Source organism: Halichoerus grypus, chromosome X (genome assembly GCF_964656455.1).
Source record: "Halichoerus grypus chromosome X, mHalGry1.hap1.1, whole genome shotgun sequence".
Taxonomy (NCBI): domain Eukaryota; kingdom Metazoa; phylum Chordata; class Mammalia; order Carnivora; family Phocidae; genus Halichoerus; species Halichoerus grypus.
The window spans coordinates 101,126,948-101,144,587 of record NC_135727.1 but is presented as its reverse complement, the minus strand read 5'-3'; the positions used below and the strand labels follow the sequence as shown (position 1 = coordinate 101,144,587).

Below are 17,640 nucleotides of genomic sequence, written 5' to 3'. Positions count from 1 at the left end.
TTTCTAGGATCTGTATTTAGCCTTGAGAGCAGAATATGGCCGTGTCTCTAATTGCAAAAGCTGAAAATCTAGTGTAAGACACAAATAAATAAATACAAAGAAGATTGAAGTAAGAGCCAATTGCAGTGTTGGAAATGTGGGTGTGGTGCAGAGGCTAATGCTGACTTTTGGGGTCTGGGATAACTTTATAGAAGAGATGACATCTGTGTAGAGTTTGACAAATGATCTTGAACAGCATAATCTGGGCAAAGGGCCATGTAGCAAAAGCATGGGGGTCTGATGGGCTGCACCCTTTATTCTATAATAGTGGGAACCTTCTGTGATTTCTGAGTATCAGTGATTTAGAAAGGGAACAATTGTTGGGATGAGAGTTGAATTAAAATGGGAAAGACAGCGGTCAGTAGGCCGGCTGGGAGTTGCTGCAGGGGAAATGGTGAGAGACTGAGAACAACAGAAGAGAAGCTACTGAGCTGAGAAATTTGAAATGCAAGACACAGAGGCGAATGATTGATGGAGTAAATCTCAGAGGAGGAGAAAGGATAAGGAGTGGGAAAACATTCCATCTGTGTAGATTGTCAAGGCCTAAAGTTTCAGGGTTGAATTGGAGATCTTTTCCGTGTTTGTAACCAGTTTTCTCCTATTCTCCACTTGCTTCTTCAAGTGTTTGCCACTCCTGTGAAATCTGTTCAGTCCTGTTCTGCCTCAGTCTCAGGGCATGACCTTTTCTGTAACTTTTCAGAAGAAATAGAGACCATCAGGCAGGAATACTCTGAACTTCCAAATACCAAGCATGCATTGGAACCCATCATCTCTCCTGTCACAAAGCTGGGAGAGGCAAGACTCTCTCATGATTTAGGCCATTCCTCCATCTGAATCCCTTCATCCAGAGACCTTGCTTAATCAGCTAACCTTGCTTACTCTTGCTCTTCAAATCATGCCTCCCTCTTAGCTTCTTTGGGGGCCTGTGCAGGATGACAACAGGGAAGAAAGAGGAGACTATATCCTCTCAGTGGATAGGCTTGTTCCCAAAGAGAAAAAAGGTGAATCCAGGCCTTGGGTTCCTGATTTAATCTTGGCAAATTTACCAATCAGATAAACCACTTGATTTCCCAGACACAGGGAGAAAAATAGCAAAGGAAACTAAATAATTAGAGTACCATAGCTTCCTTTAACAGGAAGGACATGTCAGGGGTGAGGCAGAACATTCTGCCATTATACTCCTGTTACCCCACAACTGAGCAGCATCTTACACTGTTGATCACCTCACCCCTTATCCCCAACCTCTCATCAGACTCCCTCTGGACTTCCACATACTGTACTTCCCTGGGGTCCTTCTCACCTCTCTGACTGTTCCTTCTGAGCACATATATATTACAAATTTTATACACATTCTCAAAATTTAAAAGATTTTCTGACCGATCTTGATGTTATATTTTTGTATTCTTCTAAAATACTTGGGAAGGGGGCAGATTTCAGATAATACAACATAACAAAGAGCAGTGGATGAGTATCACAGAACCTGGGTGGAAATTCTGTTTTGTGTTCTAATCTCACCATTTTGCCATATGCTTTTACCGTTAATTCTCAGATCCTCAAACACCTGTTATTTAACAAAATGTGCCTGGTAGGAGAATAATAGGATGCTAACAATATCTATTTCAAGAGGCTTTTGTGAGGACTCATGGAGGAAATACCTGGAAATTATTATCATTACTATTATCATCATTTTATTATTATTGCTATCATAACTGCTATTATTATTATTACTTTAACACTTTTATATTTTTCACAATATCCTCCAAAAAAGTAATGAGGAGTTACTGTATAAAATATTGCTATTTCTTTAAAAGCTAAAATATGAATAGAATCTTAGTGCTTGTATGATAATTGAGTATGAAATCTGCAGATTAAAAATAATGCATCCATTTCAGTAAATATTACCATAGAAAGACATGATTTTTAAATATTCTAAAGTATCTTTAGAAATATGTATAGTAAAATTTATAATATATATTTAATGCTTCCCAGGCATAGGGTGCTCTGCTAAGTGCCTTGTATTTGTTATTTCATTTAGTGCCCCCAACAACTGAGTGCGATATTCTTATTAATTTCACTTTACAGATTAACAAACTGAGTCATAAAGAGTTTGAGCAGCTTGCCCCAGGGAATTCTAACCAAATTTGTAATACCTCAGAGCCTACACACTTAGCTGCTGTGCTCTAGAGTATGACATGTTCAGTAAAGGTGAAATCTTAAAACACATTAAGTATTTCAAAAAGTAAAGCAGTATGATTTACTTGTTCGAGCTAATATGCTGAATATAAGCTATTATATGAATCATTGCTTTTAGTTGAAGAGTACAGATGTGGGTTTGCACCCCACTAGGAACTTTTTATTATTTGATGGTAAATTGAAAAGATATTGCCTAGTGCATCCACAATGAATCATTCTATCATTGAATTTTCTAAGGCTCATTTTTATGAAGCCTGTAGTGGTGTAGCATTGCAGAGATAAGCACATTCTCTGGTAAATTCTGATTGGCTTTGTATTGAAAAAATGGAAGGAACTTAATATATGCCAGCTTACTTATCTGTGTTATTGCCTGTAAAGTAACCCTTACAACAGATTCATGAGCTCAGAACCTTTGGTGTCATTTCATGGATAAAAACGTGTTTCAGAGAACTTATATAACATCCCCGTAGTTGAATAGCTCAGGAGTTGTAGTGCCAAGATTTCAAATCAGAAATTTCTAACTGCAAAGGCTATGCTTTTCTGACAGAATTACATTATGCATATATGTATGTGCATATACATATACATATGTGTGAATAGATAGAAAATAGATGATAGATAGATGATAGATAGACAGATAGATAATCTGGCCTTAGTTCACATATACTGCCTTTTCTTTCTTTCTTTCTTCTTTTATTATTATTATTTTTTATTATGTTCAGTTAGCCACTGTATAGTACATCATTAGTTTTTGATGTAGTGTTCAGTGATTCAGTAGTTGCGTATAACACCCAGTGCTCATCACAACATGTGCCCTCCTCAATACCCATCACCCAGTTACCCCATCTCCCCACTCCCCTCTCCTCTGAAACCCTCAGTTTCTTTCCAGGAGTCCATAGTCTCTTATGGCTCGTCTCCCTCTGTGATTTCTCCCTCTTCAGTTTTCCCTCCCTTCCCCCAGGTCCTCCGTGCTATTGCTTTTGTTCCACATATGAGTGAGACCATAGATAATTGTCTTTCTCTGCTTGACTTATTTCACTTGGCATAATCCCCTCCAGTCCCATCCATGTTGATGCAAGTGGTGGGTATTCATCCTTTCTGATGACTGAGTAATATCCCATTCACACATACTGCCTTTTCTTAACATTGCCTTTGGTTGGGTTCAGATTACCATGGTGGCAAATTCTAGTGTATATACAGACAACTCTAACTGGAATAGAGATTGAAAGCCATGCAAAATGGTGTCAACTCATAACCAAGCAGTGATTTCATTTCAGAAAATTAACTAGGAAGAAATTACTTTTGTTAGTGATGCTCTTCTTATATTCAATTTTGAGCACCATGTAGAATCCAAAAATTTTGGTGTAGAAACATTTAAAATGGTTTAGATATCTTTGTTTATCCTAAAGTTGAGCATTGTTCATTGTCCAAAAACTTTGATATGCCATAATAATGGCCTTGTTGAATAAAATTAATTCAGTTCAGAAAACCATATCAGCTTTTACAGTCTTTTCCTTGACATCTTATTTTAAGTATGGACATTTATACTTAAAAAAATTTTTTTACTCTCTCTCTCTCTCTCTCTATATATATATATACACATATTTATTATATATAATATAGAAAATTATGAAATTCAGATTCAGTAATTTGAGAGTGAGCTCACAAATGCTTGTTGACTTACTGTGTTCCATTGTATCATTTGTAGATAAGGATGACAGTTCTTTGAAGAATAGAGACAATGTTTTGCTTCCCTACCAAGAAGCTGGTTTATCCTCTCCTGCTCCTACTAAATTTAATGATGCTGAGCCTGCAGAGAGAAGATTATTTGTTGGTATGTGGCAAATATATATTGTCCCGAGCAAACCCACTTCTTAACATGATCTGTTTAATATTATTGAATTGAAAACTTGGGCTTCAGGGAAGAAGAAATCCATGAAGTAAAACATGAATTTTTAATTAGTTTTAAGTGGGTCATCTGCTTTGGGAGCTCTCTCCAATGATGTGGAGCAGAGATTCTCCAATGTTTTTTGTTCACAGTATACTTAGTATCTCAGTACTTTTCCCCTAGGTCAAAAGATGTGCCAAGCAATTCCCTTTATTAAATGTTTTGGTTGAAAAACCTAAGACTAGTAATTCATATGATATCCAACATATGCAGTAGTGATATTTAACTAAAATGTTAAATATTCTGTAGAGCCCCTCTAAATTTGCCGTGACATCCCAGCTACTCTCTCTACAGTCTGAGAACTGCCAAACTATGGGTTTGTCTGCCAATTATTTAGCTGGACCCAGTATTACCTATCTTAGAAAGAGATGAGCACAGATAAATAGATAAAGATACAAATTTGGTATTATCATTTGTAATTAACTATTCAAATATTCCTTTCTCTGGATGTGGGTAATATTGAAAATTTTCCTGTTTATTGAATGGACCAAGCTAAATTAAGTATTGTGAGGTTTTTAAATGACTGTGCTTGTGCCATTACATAGATATTTGTGAAAAAAAATATAAAAGCATTTTGTATCCTTGAAAATTTCCCTACCTTGAAACATTTTGTTTTATTAAAGTGCTTCACTTGGATAAAAAGTCATTTTGAATATGAAACCAATATTTTGTTTCTGTAAGTTTTCCATCTAAGGTTTAATTCTGTCTATTAAGTAGAATTGAAGAATGGTCAAAATATTTTACATGTGTAATTGAAAATGAAACATTCCACTTTGGGGAATGTTTACACATACCATTATGGCAAGAAGAAAATTTAATGGTTTTCTTTATTGAAATTCTACCATTTTTAAAGTATTTCTGTTACGTATTTGAAAATAAATCTATTTTCTTGTTTTCAAGATACAGTAAATTGACTCAGAATTTCTTTGAGAACCTAGCATAATTTGTAAAATGAGCTTTATTTGTCTGCATACGAATAGCAATAGCTGACAGGATTATTTTACTCTATGGTGATGTAACCTTTTTTTACAAACAAATGTGAATTTTAGGAATTGAAATAATACATGAAAGGCTGAACTCAGGCAAAAGTAAAACATCAAAGAAAGACAATGATAGATCTATGGAAAAGGAGGAGAAAAATGAGCAGTGGTTTTCTCCTGAAGAAGGAACAAAGGCGTATGTCTTCTTTGAGAAGGTTGTAAATGCTGCTCAGACCTGGTTCAGTCTCTTTGGCTGGCCTGAAGGACCCCATTCTCTTTCTATTCCAGAAACAATAAGAAGGTAACAGCTATGCGTTTCTCTAAAACTTGCTTTGTATCATATAATAGAATATAGTCTACTCATTGGGGTGGTTTTATGTGAAACACAATGTTAAATGATTTATTCTACGCTGGTAAATTAGGAGGAGGCTACTTTAAGAAAAGCAAAAGGACGCAAATATAAATTCTTTGGTATAGGTATACTTTTTTTAAAAAAATAAAGATTTGTTTATTTATTTGAGAGAGAGGGAGTGCGTGTGCCTTTGTGCACGCGGGGGGAAGGGCGGAGGGAGAGGATCTTGAACAGACTGGGCTGAGCGCAGAGCCCCAGATGGGTCTCCACACGGGGCATGACCCGAGGACCCTGAGATCATGACCTGAGCTGAAACCAAGAGCTTAACTGACTGAACCACAGAGGCTCCCCTGCTATAGGTATATATTTTTTATTTCTTCTAAACATTGCATGATTTGAGGTCAGTATTTAAAATCTCTGAACCTCACTTTCCTCATCTGTCAAATGACAACGGGTAAACTATGGGTAAGAAAAGCCGTTTTAAATCTGAAAACTTTGGAAACTCCATGGGTACATATAAAGGAACTATCAGCTCTCGATCTGGAGTGTGGTCAGGTAGACAGTACATTTCCTTCCCTCTTTCATGGACTTTTTAGTACGCAGCATATCTAAAGTAGGTAAACTGCATTGGTTTATATCAAGTCACTTAATTCTGTTATTAATTTAAATTGGAATTTAGCACCTCCCTTGGTTCACGTTGCTGCTGTAGTGGTTCTCACAGTTCTACCTCCTTTCTCAGAGCTTGGGGTGATTTGCTGGCACCATAGGGGCGAGGACTTCATCTCTGTAGCTAGAAGAGCTATAGTAGCATTTTTGCGTCTATATTCAGGAGGGAGTTAGGTTATGCTAAATCTATAGTTTTCCTTTAAGTTATCTTTTTCAGTTTTTTACATTAATGGGACAATATCAGCTTCATAGAATGAATTAGCTAATATTTCATCTTTACCTATGCTGGGGGAAAATTAATACAGCAGGTACACTGAAAATTTACAGGCTTGATCATAAAATCATCTGACTCCAGGGAATATTTTTAGAGAAGTTATTCTGTTAATAACTTTTTAGTTTTCTGCCTTGCTGTTTGTTCTACTGAAAATTGTGTCTATTTTGAGTAAATTTTAATGATTTATTTTCATTTTAAGGGAGATCATTGATCGGACATTTAAAATTCATTCTGACAGTAGTGACTACTAGTATTATTGTTTATATGTTCATAGTCTCTTTCTCATTTATAATTTTTATTTAATTTTTATTATACATATACTTTTATGTCTCCTGTGATGAATAAATTTTTGAATTAATTTATCCATTTCTATGTTTTCTAAATCATTTAATGCTGATTTTTTCTTTAAAATTCATTTCTTTAAACTTGACTTGTATGCTTAATTATTTTCAGGTCTATACATTTATGTCTTCATTTCATGTTGGATGCATCCCAGAATTTTTGCTATTAGGCATTCTCATTTTTGTTGTTTTTTATAGAGCTTGTGATCTTAATTTTTATTTTCTGTATATTTTTACTATAACAGTTGCTAATTTGTTGTATAATATGTTATTGAATTTATGCATCTTTATATACTTGCACATTCTCATTAACTTGGGGGTATTATGTTATTTTGTTCTATATTTTCCTAATGTAAACAATGCCAAGATTCAATATATCTGTTTGTAAATAGTAGCAGATATTTCTGGATGTTACATAGGAAGGATTTCAGAGTGTTATCACTGGATCAAATAATATAAGCTTTTAAAAATCTGCTTTATTTTTGGGTGATTTTCTAGTAAGTTTTCTATTTTATATCCCTACTAATGAGTTACATTGCTGGTCTGGTTTTTAACTGACAGAGTTGAATACCTTGCTATTTTGATAGGTGGGTACTCATTCATGTCATTGGGTACTGCTTGGGGAAACATAGTTCTAGAGGAATATGGGGACCTCTCTAACCCTAGGAAGAAAGCTGCCCCAAACCAAATATCTCTAAATAAATAAAAATTGTCCAAGTAACAGTGTTATTCACTGCTAATTCATTATTTGAAATCTTTGAATCATGGACTCTCAGGCTAAGAGGATATTTTCAAGGTAATATAATGTTGCCAGTCTTTGAACCCCCAAGCTCAGTGTTTCCGACATTACCCCATTATCTGGACTCACTCAGTTTTTTTCATGAGAAGTCTGATTTCATATTTTGTGAGTACCATGTTCATTCTTTCAGAATTATTTTATAGTTCCCATTTCCTTGCTAATCTGCAATTTATGAAATAAAATCTGACTGTGGGAATATTTTATATCATTGAATCTCCTTGCTATTCATTAGGCCCTTTCACTTAGAAAACTCATCTTTTGACTATTCTCCCCTCCCTCCTCTTTCCTGCCCTCTCTTGTTCTCTATTCTCTCTCTCTTAATCTCCTTTTAGAATGATGGTGCATCTGCATGCCTGATCCTTTATACCACTTTCAGTTTTGTCCTATGATTTTCATCTTTTTCTGTCTTTGCTTTCTTAAGTTTGTAAACCTTTTTAAAAAAATATTTATTTATTTATTTGAGAGAGAGAGAGAGCGTGCATGTGAACACAAGCAGGGAGAGGGGCAGAGAGAGAGGGAGAGAAAGAATCTCAAGCAGACTCCCTGCTGAGCTTGGAGCCCGACGTGGGGCTCAATCCCACGACCCTGAGATCATGACCTGAGCCCAAACTGAGAGTTGGATGCTTAACCGACTGAGCCTCCCAGGTGTACCTTATGTTTGTAGATCTTCTTCATTTGCTCTTCCCGTCCTGTATAAAATGTTTAAATTGGTGTTTATAGTTTGGTTTTCAGGAACTCTGTGTTATCCATCCTTCCTTCCTTTCCTTCCTTCCTTCCTTCCTTCCTTCCATCCATCCATCCATCCATTTCTTTCATAATAGCATCCTGTTTTTGTGTTTTGGATGCCCGCCTTCTCAAATATCTCTTCCAAATATAGTACTTGAATTAATCATCATGGTTACTGTACTGAAGGTCACTTCCTTCCTCTGTATCTGCCAGCTGTAATCTTGGTGACTCTCTTATGTTCCTTTCGGAAAAATGGTGTCCTTTTCCCCTGTAGCCTACTGCTATGCAGTCCATCATTTTAATTTATTCGTCAGTACAATTCCATCCATTCTTTGTTTTATAGATTTTCTTCAGAGTTCTTGGTATACTAATTGCTCTTTTCCCAACTTTAGTGTTGTTACAGGTCTCTAGTCTTTCTGACATTTCAGGAATATTTTGAGAGGGAGAGAAGATAAGCACGGATGTTCATTTTATCATCTTGAACAGAAAGTTGATCTTCCTTCTCATAGTTTTCTACAGTTTTTCTCTTCCATTTATTCCACCTTAATGACCTATCATTTTTGTTATTGCTTTCACTATTGTGGTCTAGTAATCCATGCCCTACTGAACTTGCTTGGCAATATGTCTCTTACCTTGTTCCTTTAAAAATAATTTTGTGATGGTATTTTATTAATGATAATGGTTCATATGTATTGGACTCTTACTATGAACAAGGCATAATTATATGTGCTTTGTGGGTATTAATTCACTTATTCTTTATAATGACCCTGTGAGGTAGGTACTATTATTATCCCCATTTTACTGATGAGAAACTGAGGCAGAGAGAATTAGTATCTTTCCCAAGGTCACTCAGCTGATGAATAGCAGAGCCAGGATTTGAACCCAAGCATTCTACCCCAGAGCTAGTACTTTTAAGCATTATGCCACTTGCCAATTATTACAGAATCAGATGAAGATTTAGGAAACTTTAGGGATGCCTGGGTGGCTCAGTCGTTAAGCGTCTGCCTTCAGCTCAGATCTGATCCCAGGGTCCTGGGATCGAGCCCCACATCAGACTCCCTGCTCTGCGGGAAGCCTGCTTCTCCCTCTCCCACTCCCCCTGCTTGTGTTCCCTCTCTTGCTGTGTCTCTCTCTGTCAAATAAATAAAATCTTAAAAAAAAAAAAAGATTGGGGCGCCTGGGTGGTTCAGTCGTTAAGCATCTGCCTTCGGCTCAGGTCATGATCCCAGGGTCCTGGGATCGAGCCCCGCATCAGGCTCCCTGCTCAGTGGGAAGTCTGCTTCTCCCTCTCCCACTCCCCCTGCTTGTGTTCCTTCTCTCGCTGTGTCTCTCTCTGTCAAATAAATAAATAAAATCTTTAAAAAAAAAAAAGATTTAGGAAACTTTAATACTTGAAAGACATGAGCTCCACCATTTGGCATTTTTGTCTTTGGCTTTAGACTGGGGACTATTAAGTACCTATGGTTGGTATATCAGTTCAGGAAGATTAAGAATACAATAGTCTAGAACTGAGGAGAGTTATGTAATCCTAATGTTTATAGGCTAAAGTCTAGGATTTCAGATCAAGTGAAGCTCAAAGTCCTGGGCAAGCTGTGAATTCTAGTGAAGTCAGCTGTATTAACAGGGAAAGTGGAACTGCCTGGCATTATATCAATAACCCCCCCACTGGAGAGTCATTCACTACAGGACGGATAGCCTGGAAGACTAGAAATCATTGTGAAATATGGTGTGGATATCAAAAACTTTTTGTTTTCCTTTTAACATTATTGAACACTTTTGGACATATTTATGCATCACCTTTCTTGAGCCTGCAGATACAGGTTGTCAGAAATGCTGCTTTATTGGTGTATTATCTCAGGTAATTTCACTCTTTACAAACACCAATTTGCAGCAGACAGGCATTATGGCCCATTTCATTTGTTGACTTGAGAGATATTCAGGTGGAATAGCAGAAACCAATTATATGAGGAGATTACCTTTATTGATTAGTAGTCTGTTTTCAATTCTTAGAGGCCCCTAAATATTATTTATTTTTAGCCCTTCCCCAAATCACCAAAAGATGGAAATAGCTATTGAAAAATATAAAAGAACACAATTTATGTTTCAGAAATCATCAGAGGAAATGTACTTAATATTATAGTCCACTTCAAGTTGGATGAATTGTGGGAATTAACATTTTTTCCAAACACTACTGGGAAGATCTCTGAGCAACTGACCACAGAAACATTCAAATCCTAGTGGCAATTCCACTGCATCTGGTAGAAGTGATTGCAGTACTTACCAGTGCTGGTCCAAACTTCCGCTCCCACATGTACCTCCTTCCAGCTGCCACACACCGAGAACACATCTGGGAATGCCAGTCAGGAAGCTTAGGGGGCAGGGCTCAAATTGTTTTGAAGCTACATTCTATCCCAGAAGTTTGCATGTAGTGTAAGTATATAGAATCTCACAGGAAGTCAATCATTGGAATGTCCTACCATTCATAATGACAGCATGCAAAATAAAATATTTTCTCAGTGCCTCTGTTTCCTCATTTGTAAAAAGGAGGTAATGATAATACCTACCTTATAGGGTTCTTGTGATATTTAGAAGAGGTAATTTCTTTATCAGAATAGCGCATAGGACCTAGTAAGCATTCAGTAAATATTAGCTGTTAATATTAAATTTAACTAGGATTGTGTTAGTAGTGTTCTATATTTCTGATTTCATTCATTGTATTCACTAACTCTTCTATTTGACAGTGGAAGGTAAATTTAAAACCCATCTTTTCCTGGGTGGCTCAGTCATTAAGCATCTGCCTTTGGCTCAGGTCATGATCCCAGGGTCCTGGGATCGAGTCCCTCATCGGGCTCCCTGCTCAGTGGCAAGACTGCTTCTCCCTCTCCCTCTCCCACTCCCCCTGCTTGTGTTCCCTCTCTTGCTATGTCTCTCTCTGTCAAATAAATAAATAAATAAAGTCTTTAAAAAAAAGAACAGACCCATCTTTTCCAAGCACTTACCAATGATATTTCATTAACAATATTTCCCTTCCCTCTCACAGGATTTTTCCCCAGTTTGATGTAGGAAGTTCTAATGTTTTCTAAAAAGTGTGTGTGTGTGTGTGATGCTTTTTCTTTGCCACTTTGAGCTGCTGGCAAGATTACTGATAAATTTAATAATATAAACATAAAGTTTCTCCTCTGTTTCTGAGCAGCCTGCCTCTTCTTTCTGCCAGCCATGTCCAACAAAGTCACAAAAATGTGTCTTTAGACTGAAAGTGTTAAAATAAAAGTAGTTAAATAACTGATTAGAGTTGGCTTCCTTGAGTTTTTTTCATTGCTCCACATTGCTGTAAGAATAATGAATCATTTTATAATTCTTTTCAAGATAGTTTCCTTCTTTAACCATTTTATTACTTGCTTGCTGGTGATAGTGATTAAGTGGTAGGTGGTTTCTTTACCTGGAAAGATAGATCATGACATAAGTATATTGAGCCTTTTGCTTGTGCATATTTTCAATCTCTAAAGTAGGAGGACTCTCATAATTGAATAAGAAACTTAAAATCATTTAATACCCTAATATGTAAACAAGAGGAGAAGGAATATTGTTAATAATTGTCAAGCTTTTAATTAACATAAAGTCCAGATTTTTTAAAATTTTATTTTATTATGGTATGTTAATCACCATACATTACATCATTAGTTTTTAATGTAGTGTTCCATCATTCATTGTTTGCGTATAACACCCAGTGCTCCATTCAATACGTGCCCTCTTTAATACCCATCACCAGGCTAACCAATCCCCCCATCCTCCTCCCCTCTAGAACCCTCAGTTTGTTTCTCAGAGTCCATAGTCTCTCATGGTTCATCTCCCCCTCTCTGATTTCCCCACCCCTTCATTTTTCCCTTCCTACTATCGTCTTTTTTTTTTTTTTTTAACATATAATGTATTATTTGTTTCAGGGGTACAGGTCTGTGATTCAACAGTCTTACACAATTCACAGTGCTAACCATAGCACATACCCTCCCCAATGTCTATCACCCAACCACCCCATCCCTCCCACTCCCCACCACTCCAGCAACCCTCAGTTTGTTTCCTGAGATTAAGAATTCCTCATATCAGTGAGATCATATGATACGTGTCGTTCTCTGATTGACTTATTTTGCTTAGCATAATACCCTCTAGTTCCATCCATGTCGTTGCAAATGGCAAGATTTCGGGTTTTTTGATGGTTGCATAATATTTCATTATTCCAGTTTGGCACATCTTCTTTATCCACTCATCTGTTGATGGACATCTTGGCTCTTTCCATAGTTTGGCTATTGTGGACACATAAAGTTCAGATTTGTGGGATATGCATGCATATAGTTATTAAAGACTGTAGTTTATACATCATAATTTGTGCTTCCAGTGGGCAATCCAGTTATTCACTAACAATATCACCTTTTCCATTAACAGTCCTCTGAACAATAATTTTAACTAGCTAATTTCAGTCAGTCTGTAGGTGCTAGAGGAACTTTGAAGACCCAAGCTGTTTCCTCATGATTTTATTTATTTATTTATAAGATTTAATTATTTTATTTGCGAGAGAGAGAGAGCGAGAGAGCACGAGCAGGAAGGAGAGGGAGAAGCAGGCCCCCCGCAAACAGGGAGCCCAATGTGGAGCTCGATCTGAGGACCCTGGGATCATGACCTGAGCTGAAGGCAGACGCTTAACATACTGAGTCACCCAGGTGCCCCTCCTTGTGACTTTTTAAATCATGAAATAAAACACACATAGAGAAAGATTCACAAACCCAAGTACAACCCCTCATTTTACTCCTAGAGCAAACCCCTATGCAGGTTTCACTTTGACAGCACCCCAGAAATCTCTTATGACCCACACAACCTCCCAGATCTCTATAATTGAAAGGAAATTACTAGCTTGACTTTTATGGTAATCATTTCCTTTTTTTTTTTTAAGTTTTATTATGCAAGCATAGATCTGTAAACTCCAGAGTTTAAGGTTTCTTTGAATTTTAATCATATTTGTCACCATGTAACATATAGACAGAATTATAACTATGTGAACATGTGTGTAGCTACCACTTAGACCAAGAAATAGAGCACTGCTAACATCTCCGAATCCCTGCCCCTTCCAACTCCCTTTCCATCTCCCACAGAGGTCACCATTATCCTGAATTCTAACACCAAAGATTAGTTTTTTTCTGTTTTTGAGCTTTATGTAGGAAGAATCATACAGTTTGCATTTTTTTGTAGCATCTGGATTTTTTTTGCTCAGTATTATGTTCATATGATTCATTTTTGCATTTCAGAGTTGATTATTAGTAATCCTGCATATGAGGCCCTTGTATGAATATTCTATTATTTAATCATTCTGTTCATAGACATTTCACTGGCTTCTAGATTTTTCTATTATGAATAATGCTATAGAAATTTTAATATGTCTTTTGGTACATATTTCTGAAAGGCATATATATTAAGACTAAAATTGCCAGATCATAAGATAGAAATATGATCACCTTTAGAAATTACTTCTAAACAATTTTCTAAGGTGGTTGTACCAATTTCCAGTCCCACAGGTCATAAATGAAAGTTCCAGTTGCTCTGCATTGTAAGAAACAGTTAATATTGTCAGTCTTTTCAATATTAGCTCTTTCTGATGGGTGTGGTTTAAACTGACATCTTACTGCTCTTGCTATTAAGAAAATTTTTACATGTTCTTGGTCATTTGGAAATGTTTTGTCATAAAGAGCCTGTTCTTTGTAGTTATTCTTACTGGGATTCATAGTGATTCTTTCATCTGTGGTTTGATTTTTTATTGTCAGTTTTGGAAAGTTGTCAACCGATATCCTTTCCATTATGTGACTACCTCATTCTTTGAGGCTCCTCTCCTTTGCTCACTCTTCTGTATTTTTCTATCCTTGTGTCCCTCTCTGTTGCAGTATAGACACTTTCCTATGGCCTACATTCCATTGCATGAATTCTTCCCTTGATTTAGTCTGCTGTTAACTTCATCCATTGCTCTCTTAATTTTACTTACTGGATTTGTTTATTTCTAAAATTTCCATTTAGTTATATACACATATATTTTAAGATTTTATTTATTGAGAGAGAGAGAGAGCAATTGGGGGTAATGGCAGAGGCAGAGGGAGAGAGAGAGAATCTCAAGCAGACTCCATTCTGAGTGCAGAGCCCTACGCAGGGCTCGATTTCATGACCTTGAGGTCATGACCTGAGCCAAAATCAAGAATTGGATGCTTGACCGACTGAGCAACCCAGGGGCCCCTCCATTAGTTATATTTTTATATTTATAGTTTGATGACAAAATTCTCAATCTTAATCATAGTCCATACAATTACTTTAAAATCTGTGTCTTAAAACTGTAATATGTGGGGCCCTGTGTGTCTGTTTATGTTATTTATTGTTTCTTTCTATTTGTATTCAACTTGTTGTTCTTTCTCCTTTTTTTTAGTTATTGTCTGGTTATGTCTTAATTCTGTTTAGATCATTTATCTTTTTCATAATTTTTTATAGAAATATTTTCAGGTGTTAATTCTTTTCCATGAAATATTTGTTTGCTTTGTTGGTACCTTCAGGATATACTGCTCTGTTATGTACATTACTAATGAGGAACTTGAGAAACAGACAAGTCAAATAGCTTCCATAAAGTCCCACAGTAAGAGGCAGAGCCAGAATTTGAGCAGTGGTAGTCAGCCCCTTACCTAAGTCAATGTACTTTGTCCTATAATATGCAATACAGACCTACTAGCTACCAAACTGGAGAACTGCCATTCAAAATGGCTCCTTGGGCACTTTTTATTTGTTAGTCTAAGTTAGTGATACATTTTGACTTTGACTGCTAGAAGCAAATAGACAATATAGTATAGTATTGGATAACTGATAAAGTATAGACAGCAAGGATTGGTTGGATTTATTTTACTCAATTTAAAAATTAGCATGCAGGGGCGCCTGGGTGGCTCAGTTGTTAAGCATCTGCCTTCAGCTCAGGTCATGATCCCAGGGTCCTGGTATCGAGCCCCACGTCGGGCTCCCTGCTCCGTGGGAAGCCTGCTTCTCCCTCCCCCACTCCCCCTGCTTGTGTTCCCTCTCTCGCTGTGTCTCTCGCTGTCAAATAAATAAATAAAATCTTTAAAAAAAAAAAAAATTAGCATGCAGTATAACTGAGTGTGGGAAGTATCAGAAATAGAGGTTGGACTGTCTTATTTAAAGAACAGAGAAATATATAGGAGCAATAGCTCTCTGGACTTATCTTTAAAATGTGAATCTCCACTTAGGCCAATGTGCCCTTCTAATTATTAAAATACAAAATTGAGAAAATATGTGTAAATTTGTTTTTGTCTAAACATGCATGATGAATGTTTGACATCTATCTTCAAAACTATTATAGGCATTATTATCTCCAATTTAAATGGTATAAAATTTGAGTTCAGTGAGTTTGGATAACTTCTCAACCAGCTAGTAGTTAATGAGCCCAGGACTTAACCCATGTACTATTTCTCCAAAGCACTTATATTTTCTGATCACAGTCCAATCTTCCAGACCTGACAATTGCAACATTAGATAATGATGTGTTTAAAACAAGGTAGTGAAAAGCTCCAGGGTTATCAAAACATCTAATTTGTACTAACAAATGGTAGCTGAATAAGGTAAATTTTGTAATTTCTTATTTGATTTTAAATTGAACTTTATTTAGTCATTGAACATTTTTTCATAACATAACATGTTGAGTTTTTTTTAATTTTAAAATTGTTTTCTCATAGGGAAGTGTTTAAAATACAATTCAACTCGTCAACCTCATCATCCAAAAAATTTTCTAGACAGAATGACTTTTCCAAATATAATAAGACCATTTATGATGTGATGCTCCACTTGAGTGGAAAAATGCCACCTGGAATTAATTCAAGTCAGTCCTCACCTGAGGATTATACTGAAAGGGTGACTCAACTTCATTTTCAACATTCTTCACTTCTTGACTTTCTCAAGTAAGAGCATGGGTGTGCTAATTTAAACATGTAATTATGGCTTGGATAGATACATAAGTAGATGGGTAGATAGGTAGATAGATAGATTTTGAATTATTTGTCTTTTTATAATATATTTACTAAGTTTCCACTATACTCATAACCCTGTAATATATAAATAATAGAAAATAAGCACTTCATAGGCTATTAAATTGATAATCTAAGGCACTCATTCTCAAGCTTTATCATCTATCCAAATCACTGTGATAGCATGTTAAACAGGTTGCTGGCCCTTACAGAGTTTATGATGTTAATTTGTATTTATAAGGAGTTTCAGGTGATACTTATTTGTTCTGGTCCATGACCTCATTTTGAGATTTTTTTACCTAGACAAATATAGAAATCCATAGAAGTAAAAAGGGATGAAACCAATAAGTTTCTCAGAATACTGTTAGTATAATCTCAAGTTATACTATGAATTTTTAGTCAGCATAGTTAAGTCTTTTAATATAAAAATAATCAGCAGGTGAAAATTTCCATAAATGGTTGACAGAAAATACAGGAAAAATACTTGTCATTATAAGGTCTGTAGTTCCTCTGCAGAGATTAAATGGTGAGTGGCCAAGAAATGGAAAAGCAGTGTTTATTAAAAGTCTAAGGAGAGTATTGGTGAATTTATATTCCTTATTTTACCTATATTTGCAGTATCCTTATCCACTGGAACATCTATAAGCAGTGTTACTATTCCATTTAACCATGCTTCTGTAACACTAAAATAGCATTTGTTACTTGTAATCATTTATGCAATAGGGTTCATATATTTTGAAATGTATTACTGTGTTTTTATATCATTGCTTCTTTCTGTATGGAATCTACTCCATAGTTGGTCAGAGATGTTCACCTACCTTAGCAGGGGTGGGGATGAAAGGTAACAGGAGGAATCTTATAGCTGGAATGCAAATGAAAAATTTGGTGTTCAAGTTTTTTTAATTTCCAGATCAGAATTTTTGAGTCCCTTGCAATACTATGGTCTTAAAAATTAGACATGGTGCAGAGAAACAGGAATATGACAACAGAGTAGGAGTACCCTAGACTCACCTTGTTCCATGAACACAACCAGATAACTATCAAATCATCCTAAATACCCCAGAAATTGACCTGAAGACTGATAGAACTACACAACTAAAGGGAGAAAAGAGGTCACGTTGAAGAAGGTAGGAAGTGTGGAGAAGTGGTTTAGGGGAGAAGTAAATCCTGGGTGCTGCAGAGGGGAGGGAGCCAGGGTCATTGAGAACGGCGAGAGAGGAGCATGCAGGGGAACACGAAAGGAGAATGTTTCCTCTTAGACATTGGCTTGC

The 17,640-nt window shown here is 36.2% G+C and overlaps 1 protein-coding gene across 1 annotated transcript in view; it reads left to right on the top strand.

The window, feature by feature from the left end:
* The window catches only part of CFAP47 (cilia and flagella associated protein 47), a 495,766-nt gene that overhangs the window by 160,910 nt on the left and 317,216 nt on the right, over nt 1-17,640 (top strand). The window contains exons 28-30 of the mRNA XM_078064042.1: nt 3,941-4,066; nt 5,230-5,461; nt 16,082-16,303. Of these exons, the coding sequence (XP_077920168.1) occupies nt 3,941-4,066; nt 5,230-5,461; nt 16,082-16,303 (580 nt within the window). The remainder of the gene's footprint in view (nt 1-3,940; nt 4,067-5,229; nt 5,462-16,081; nt 16,304-17,640) is intronic.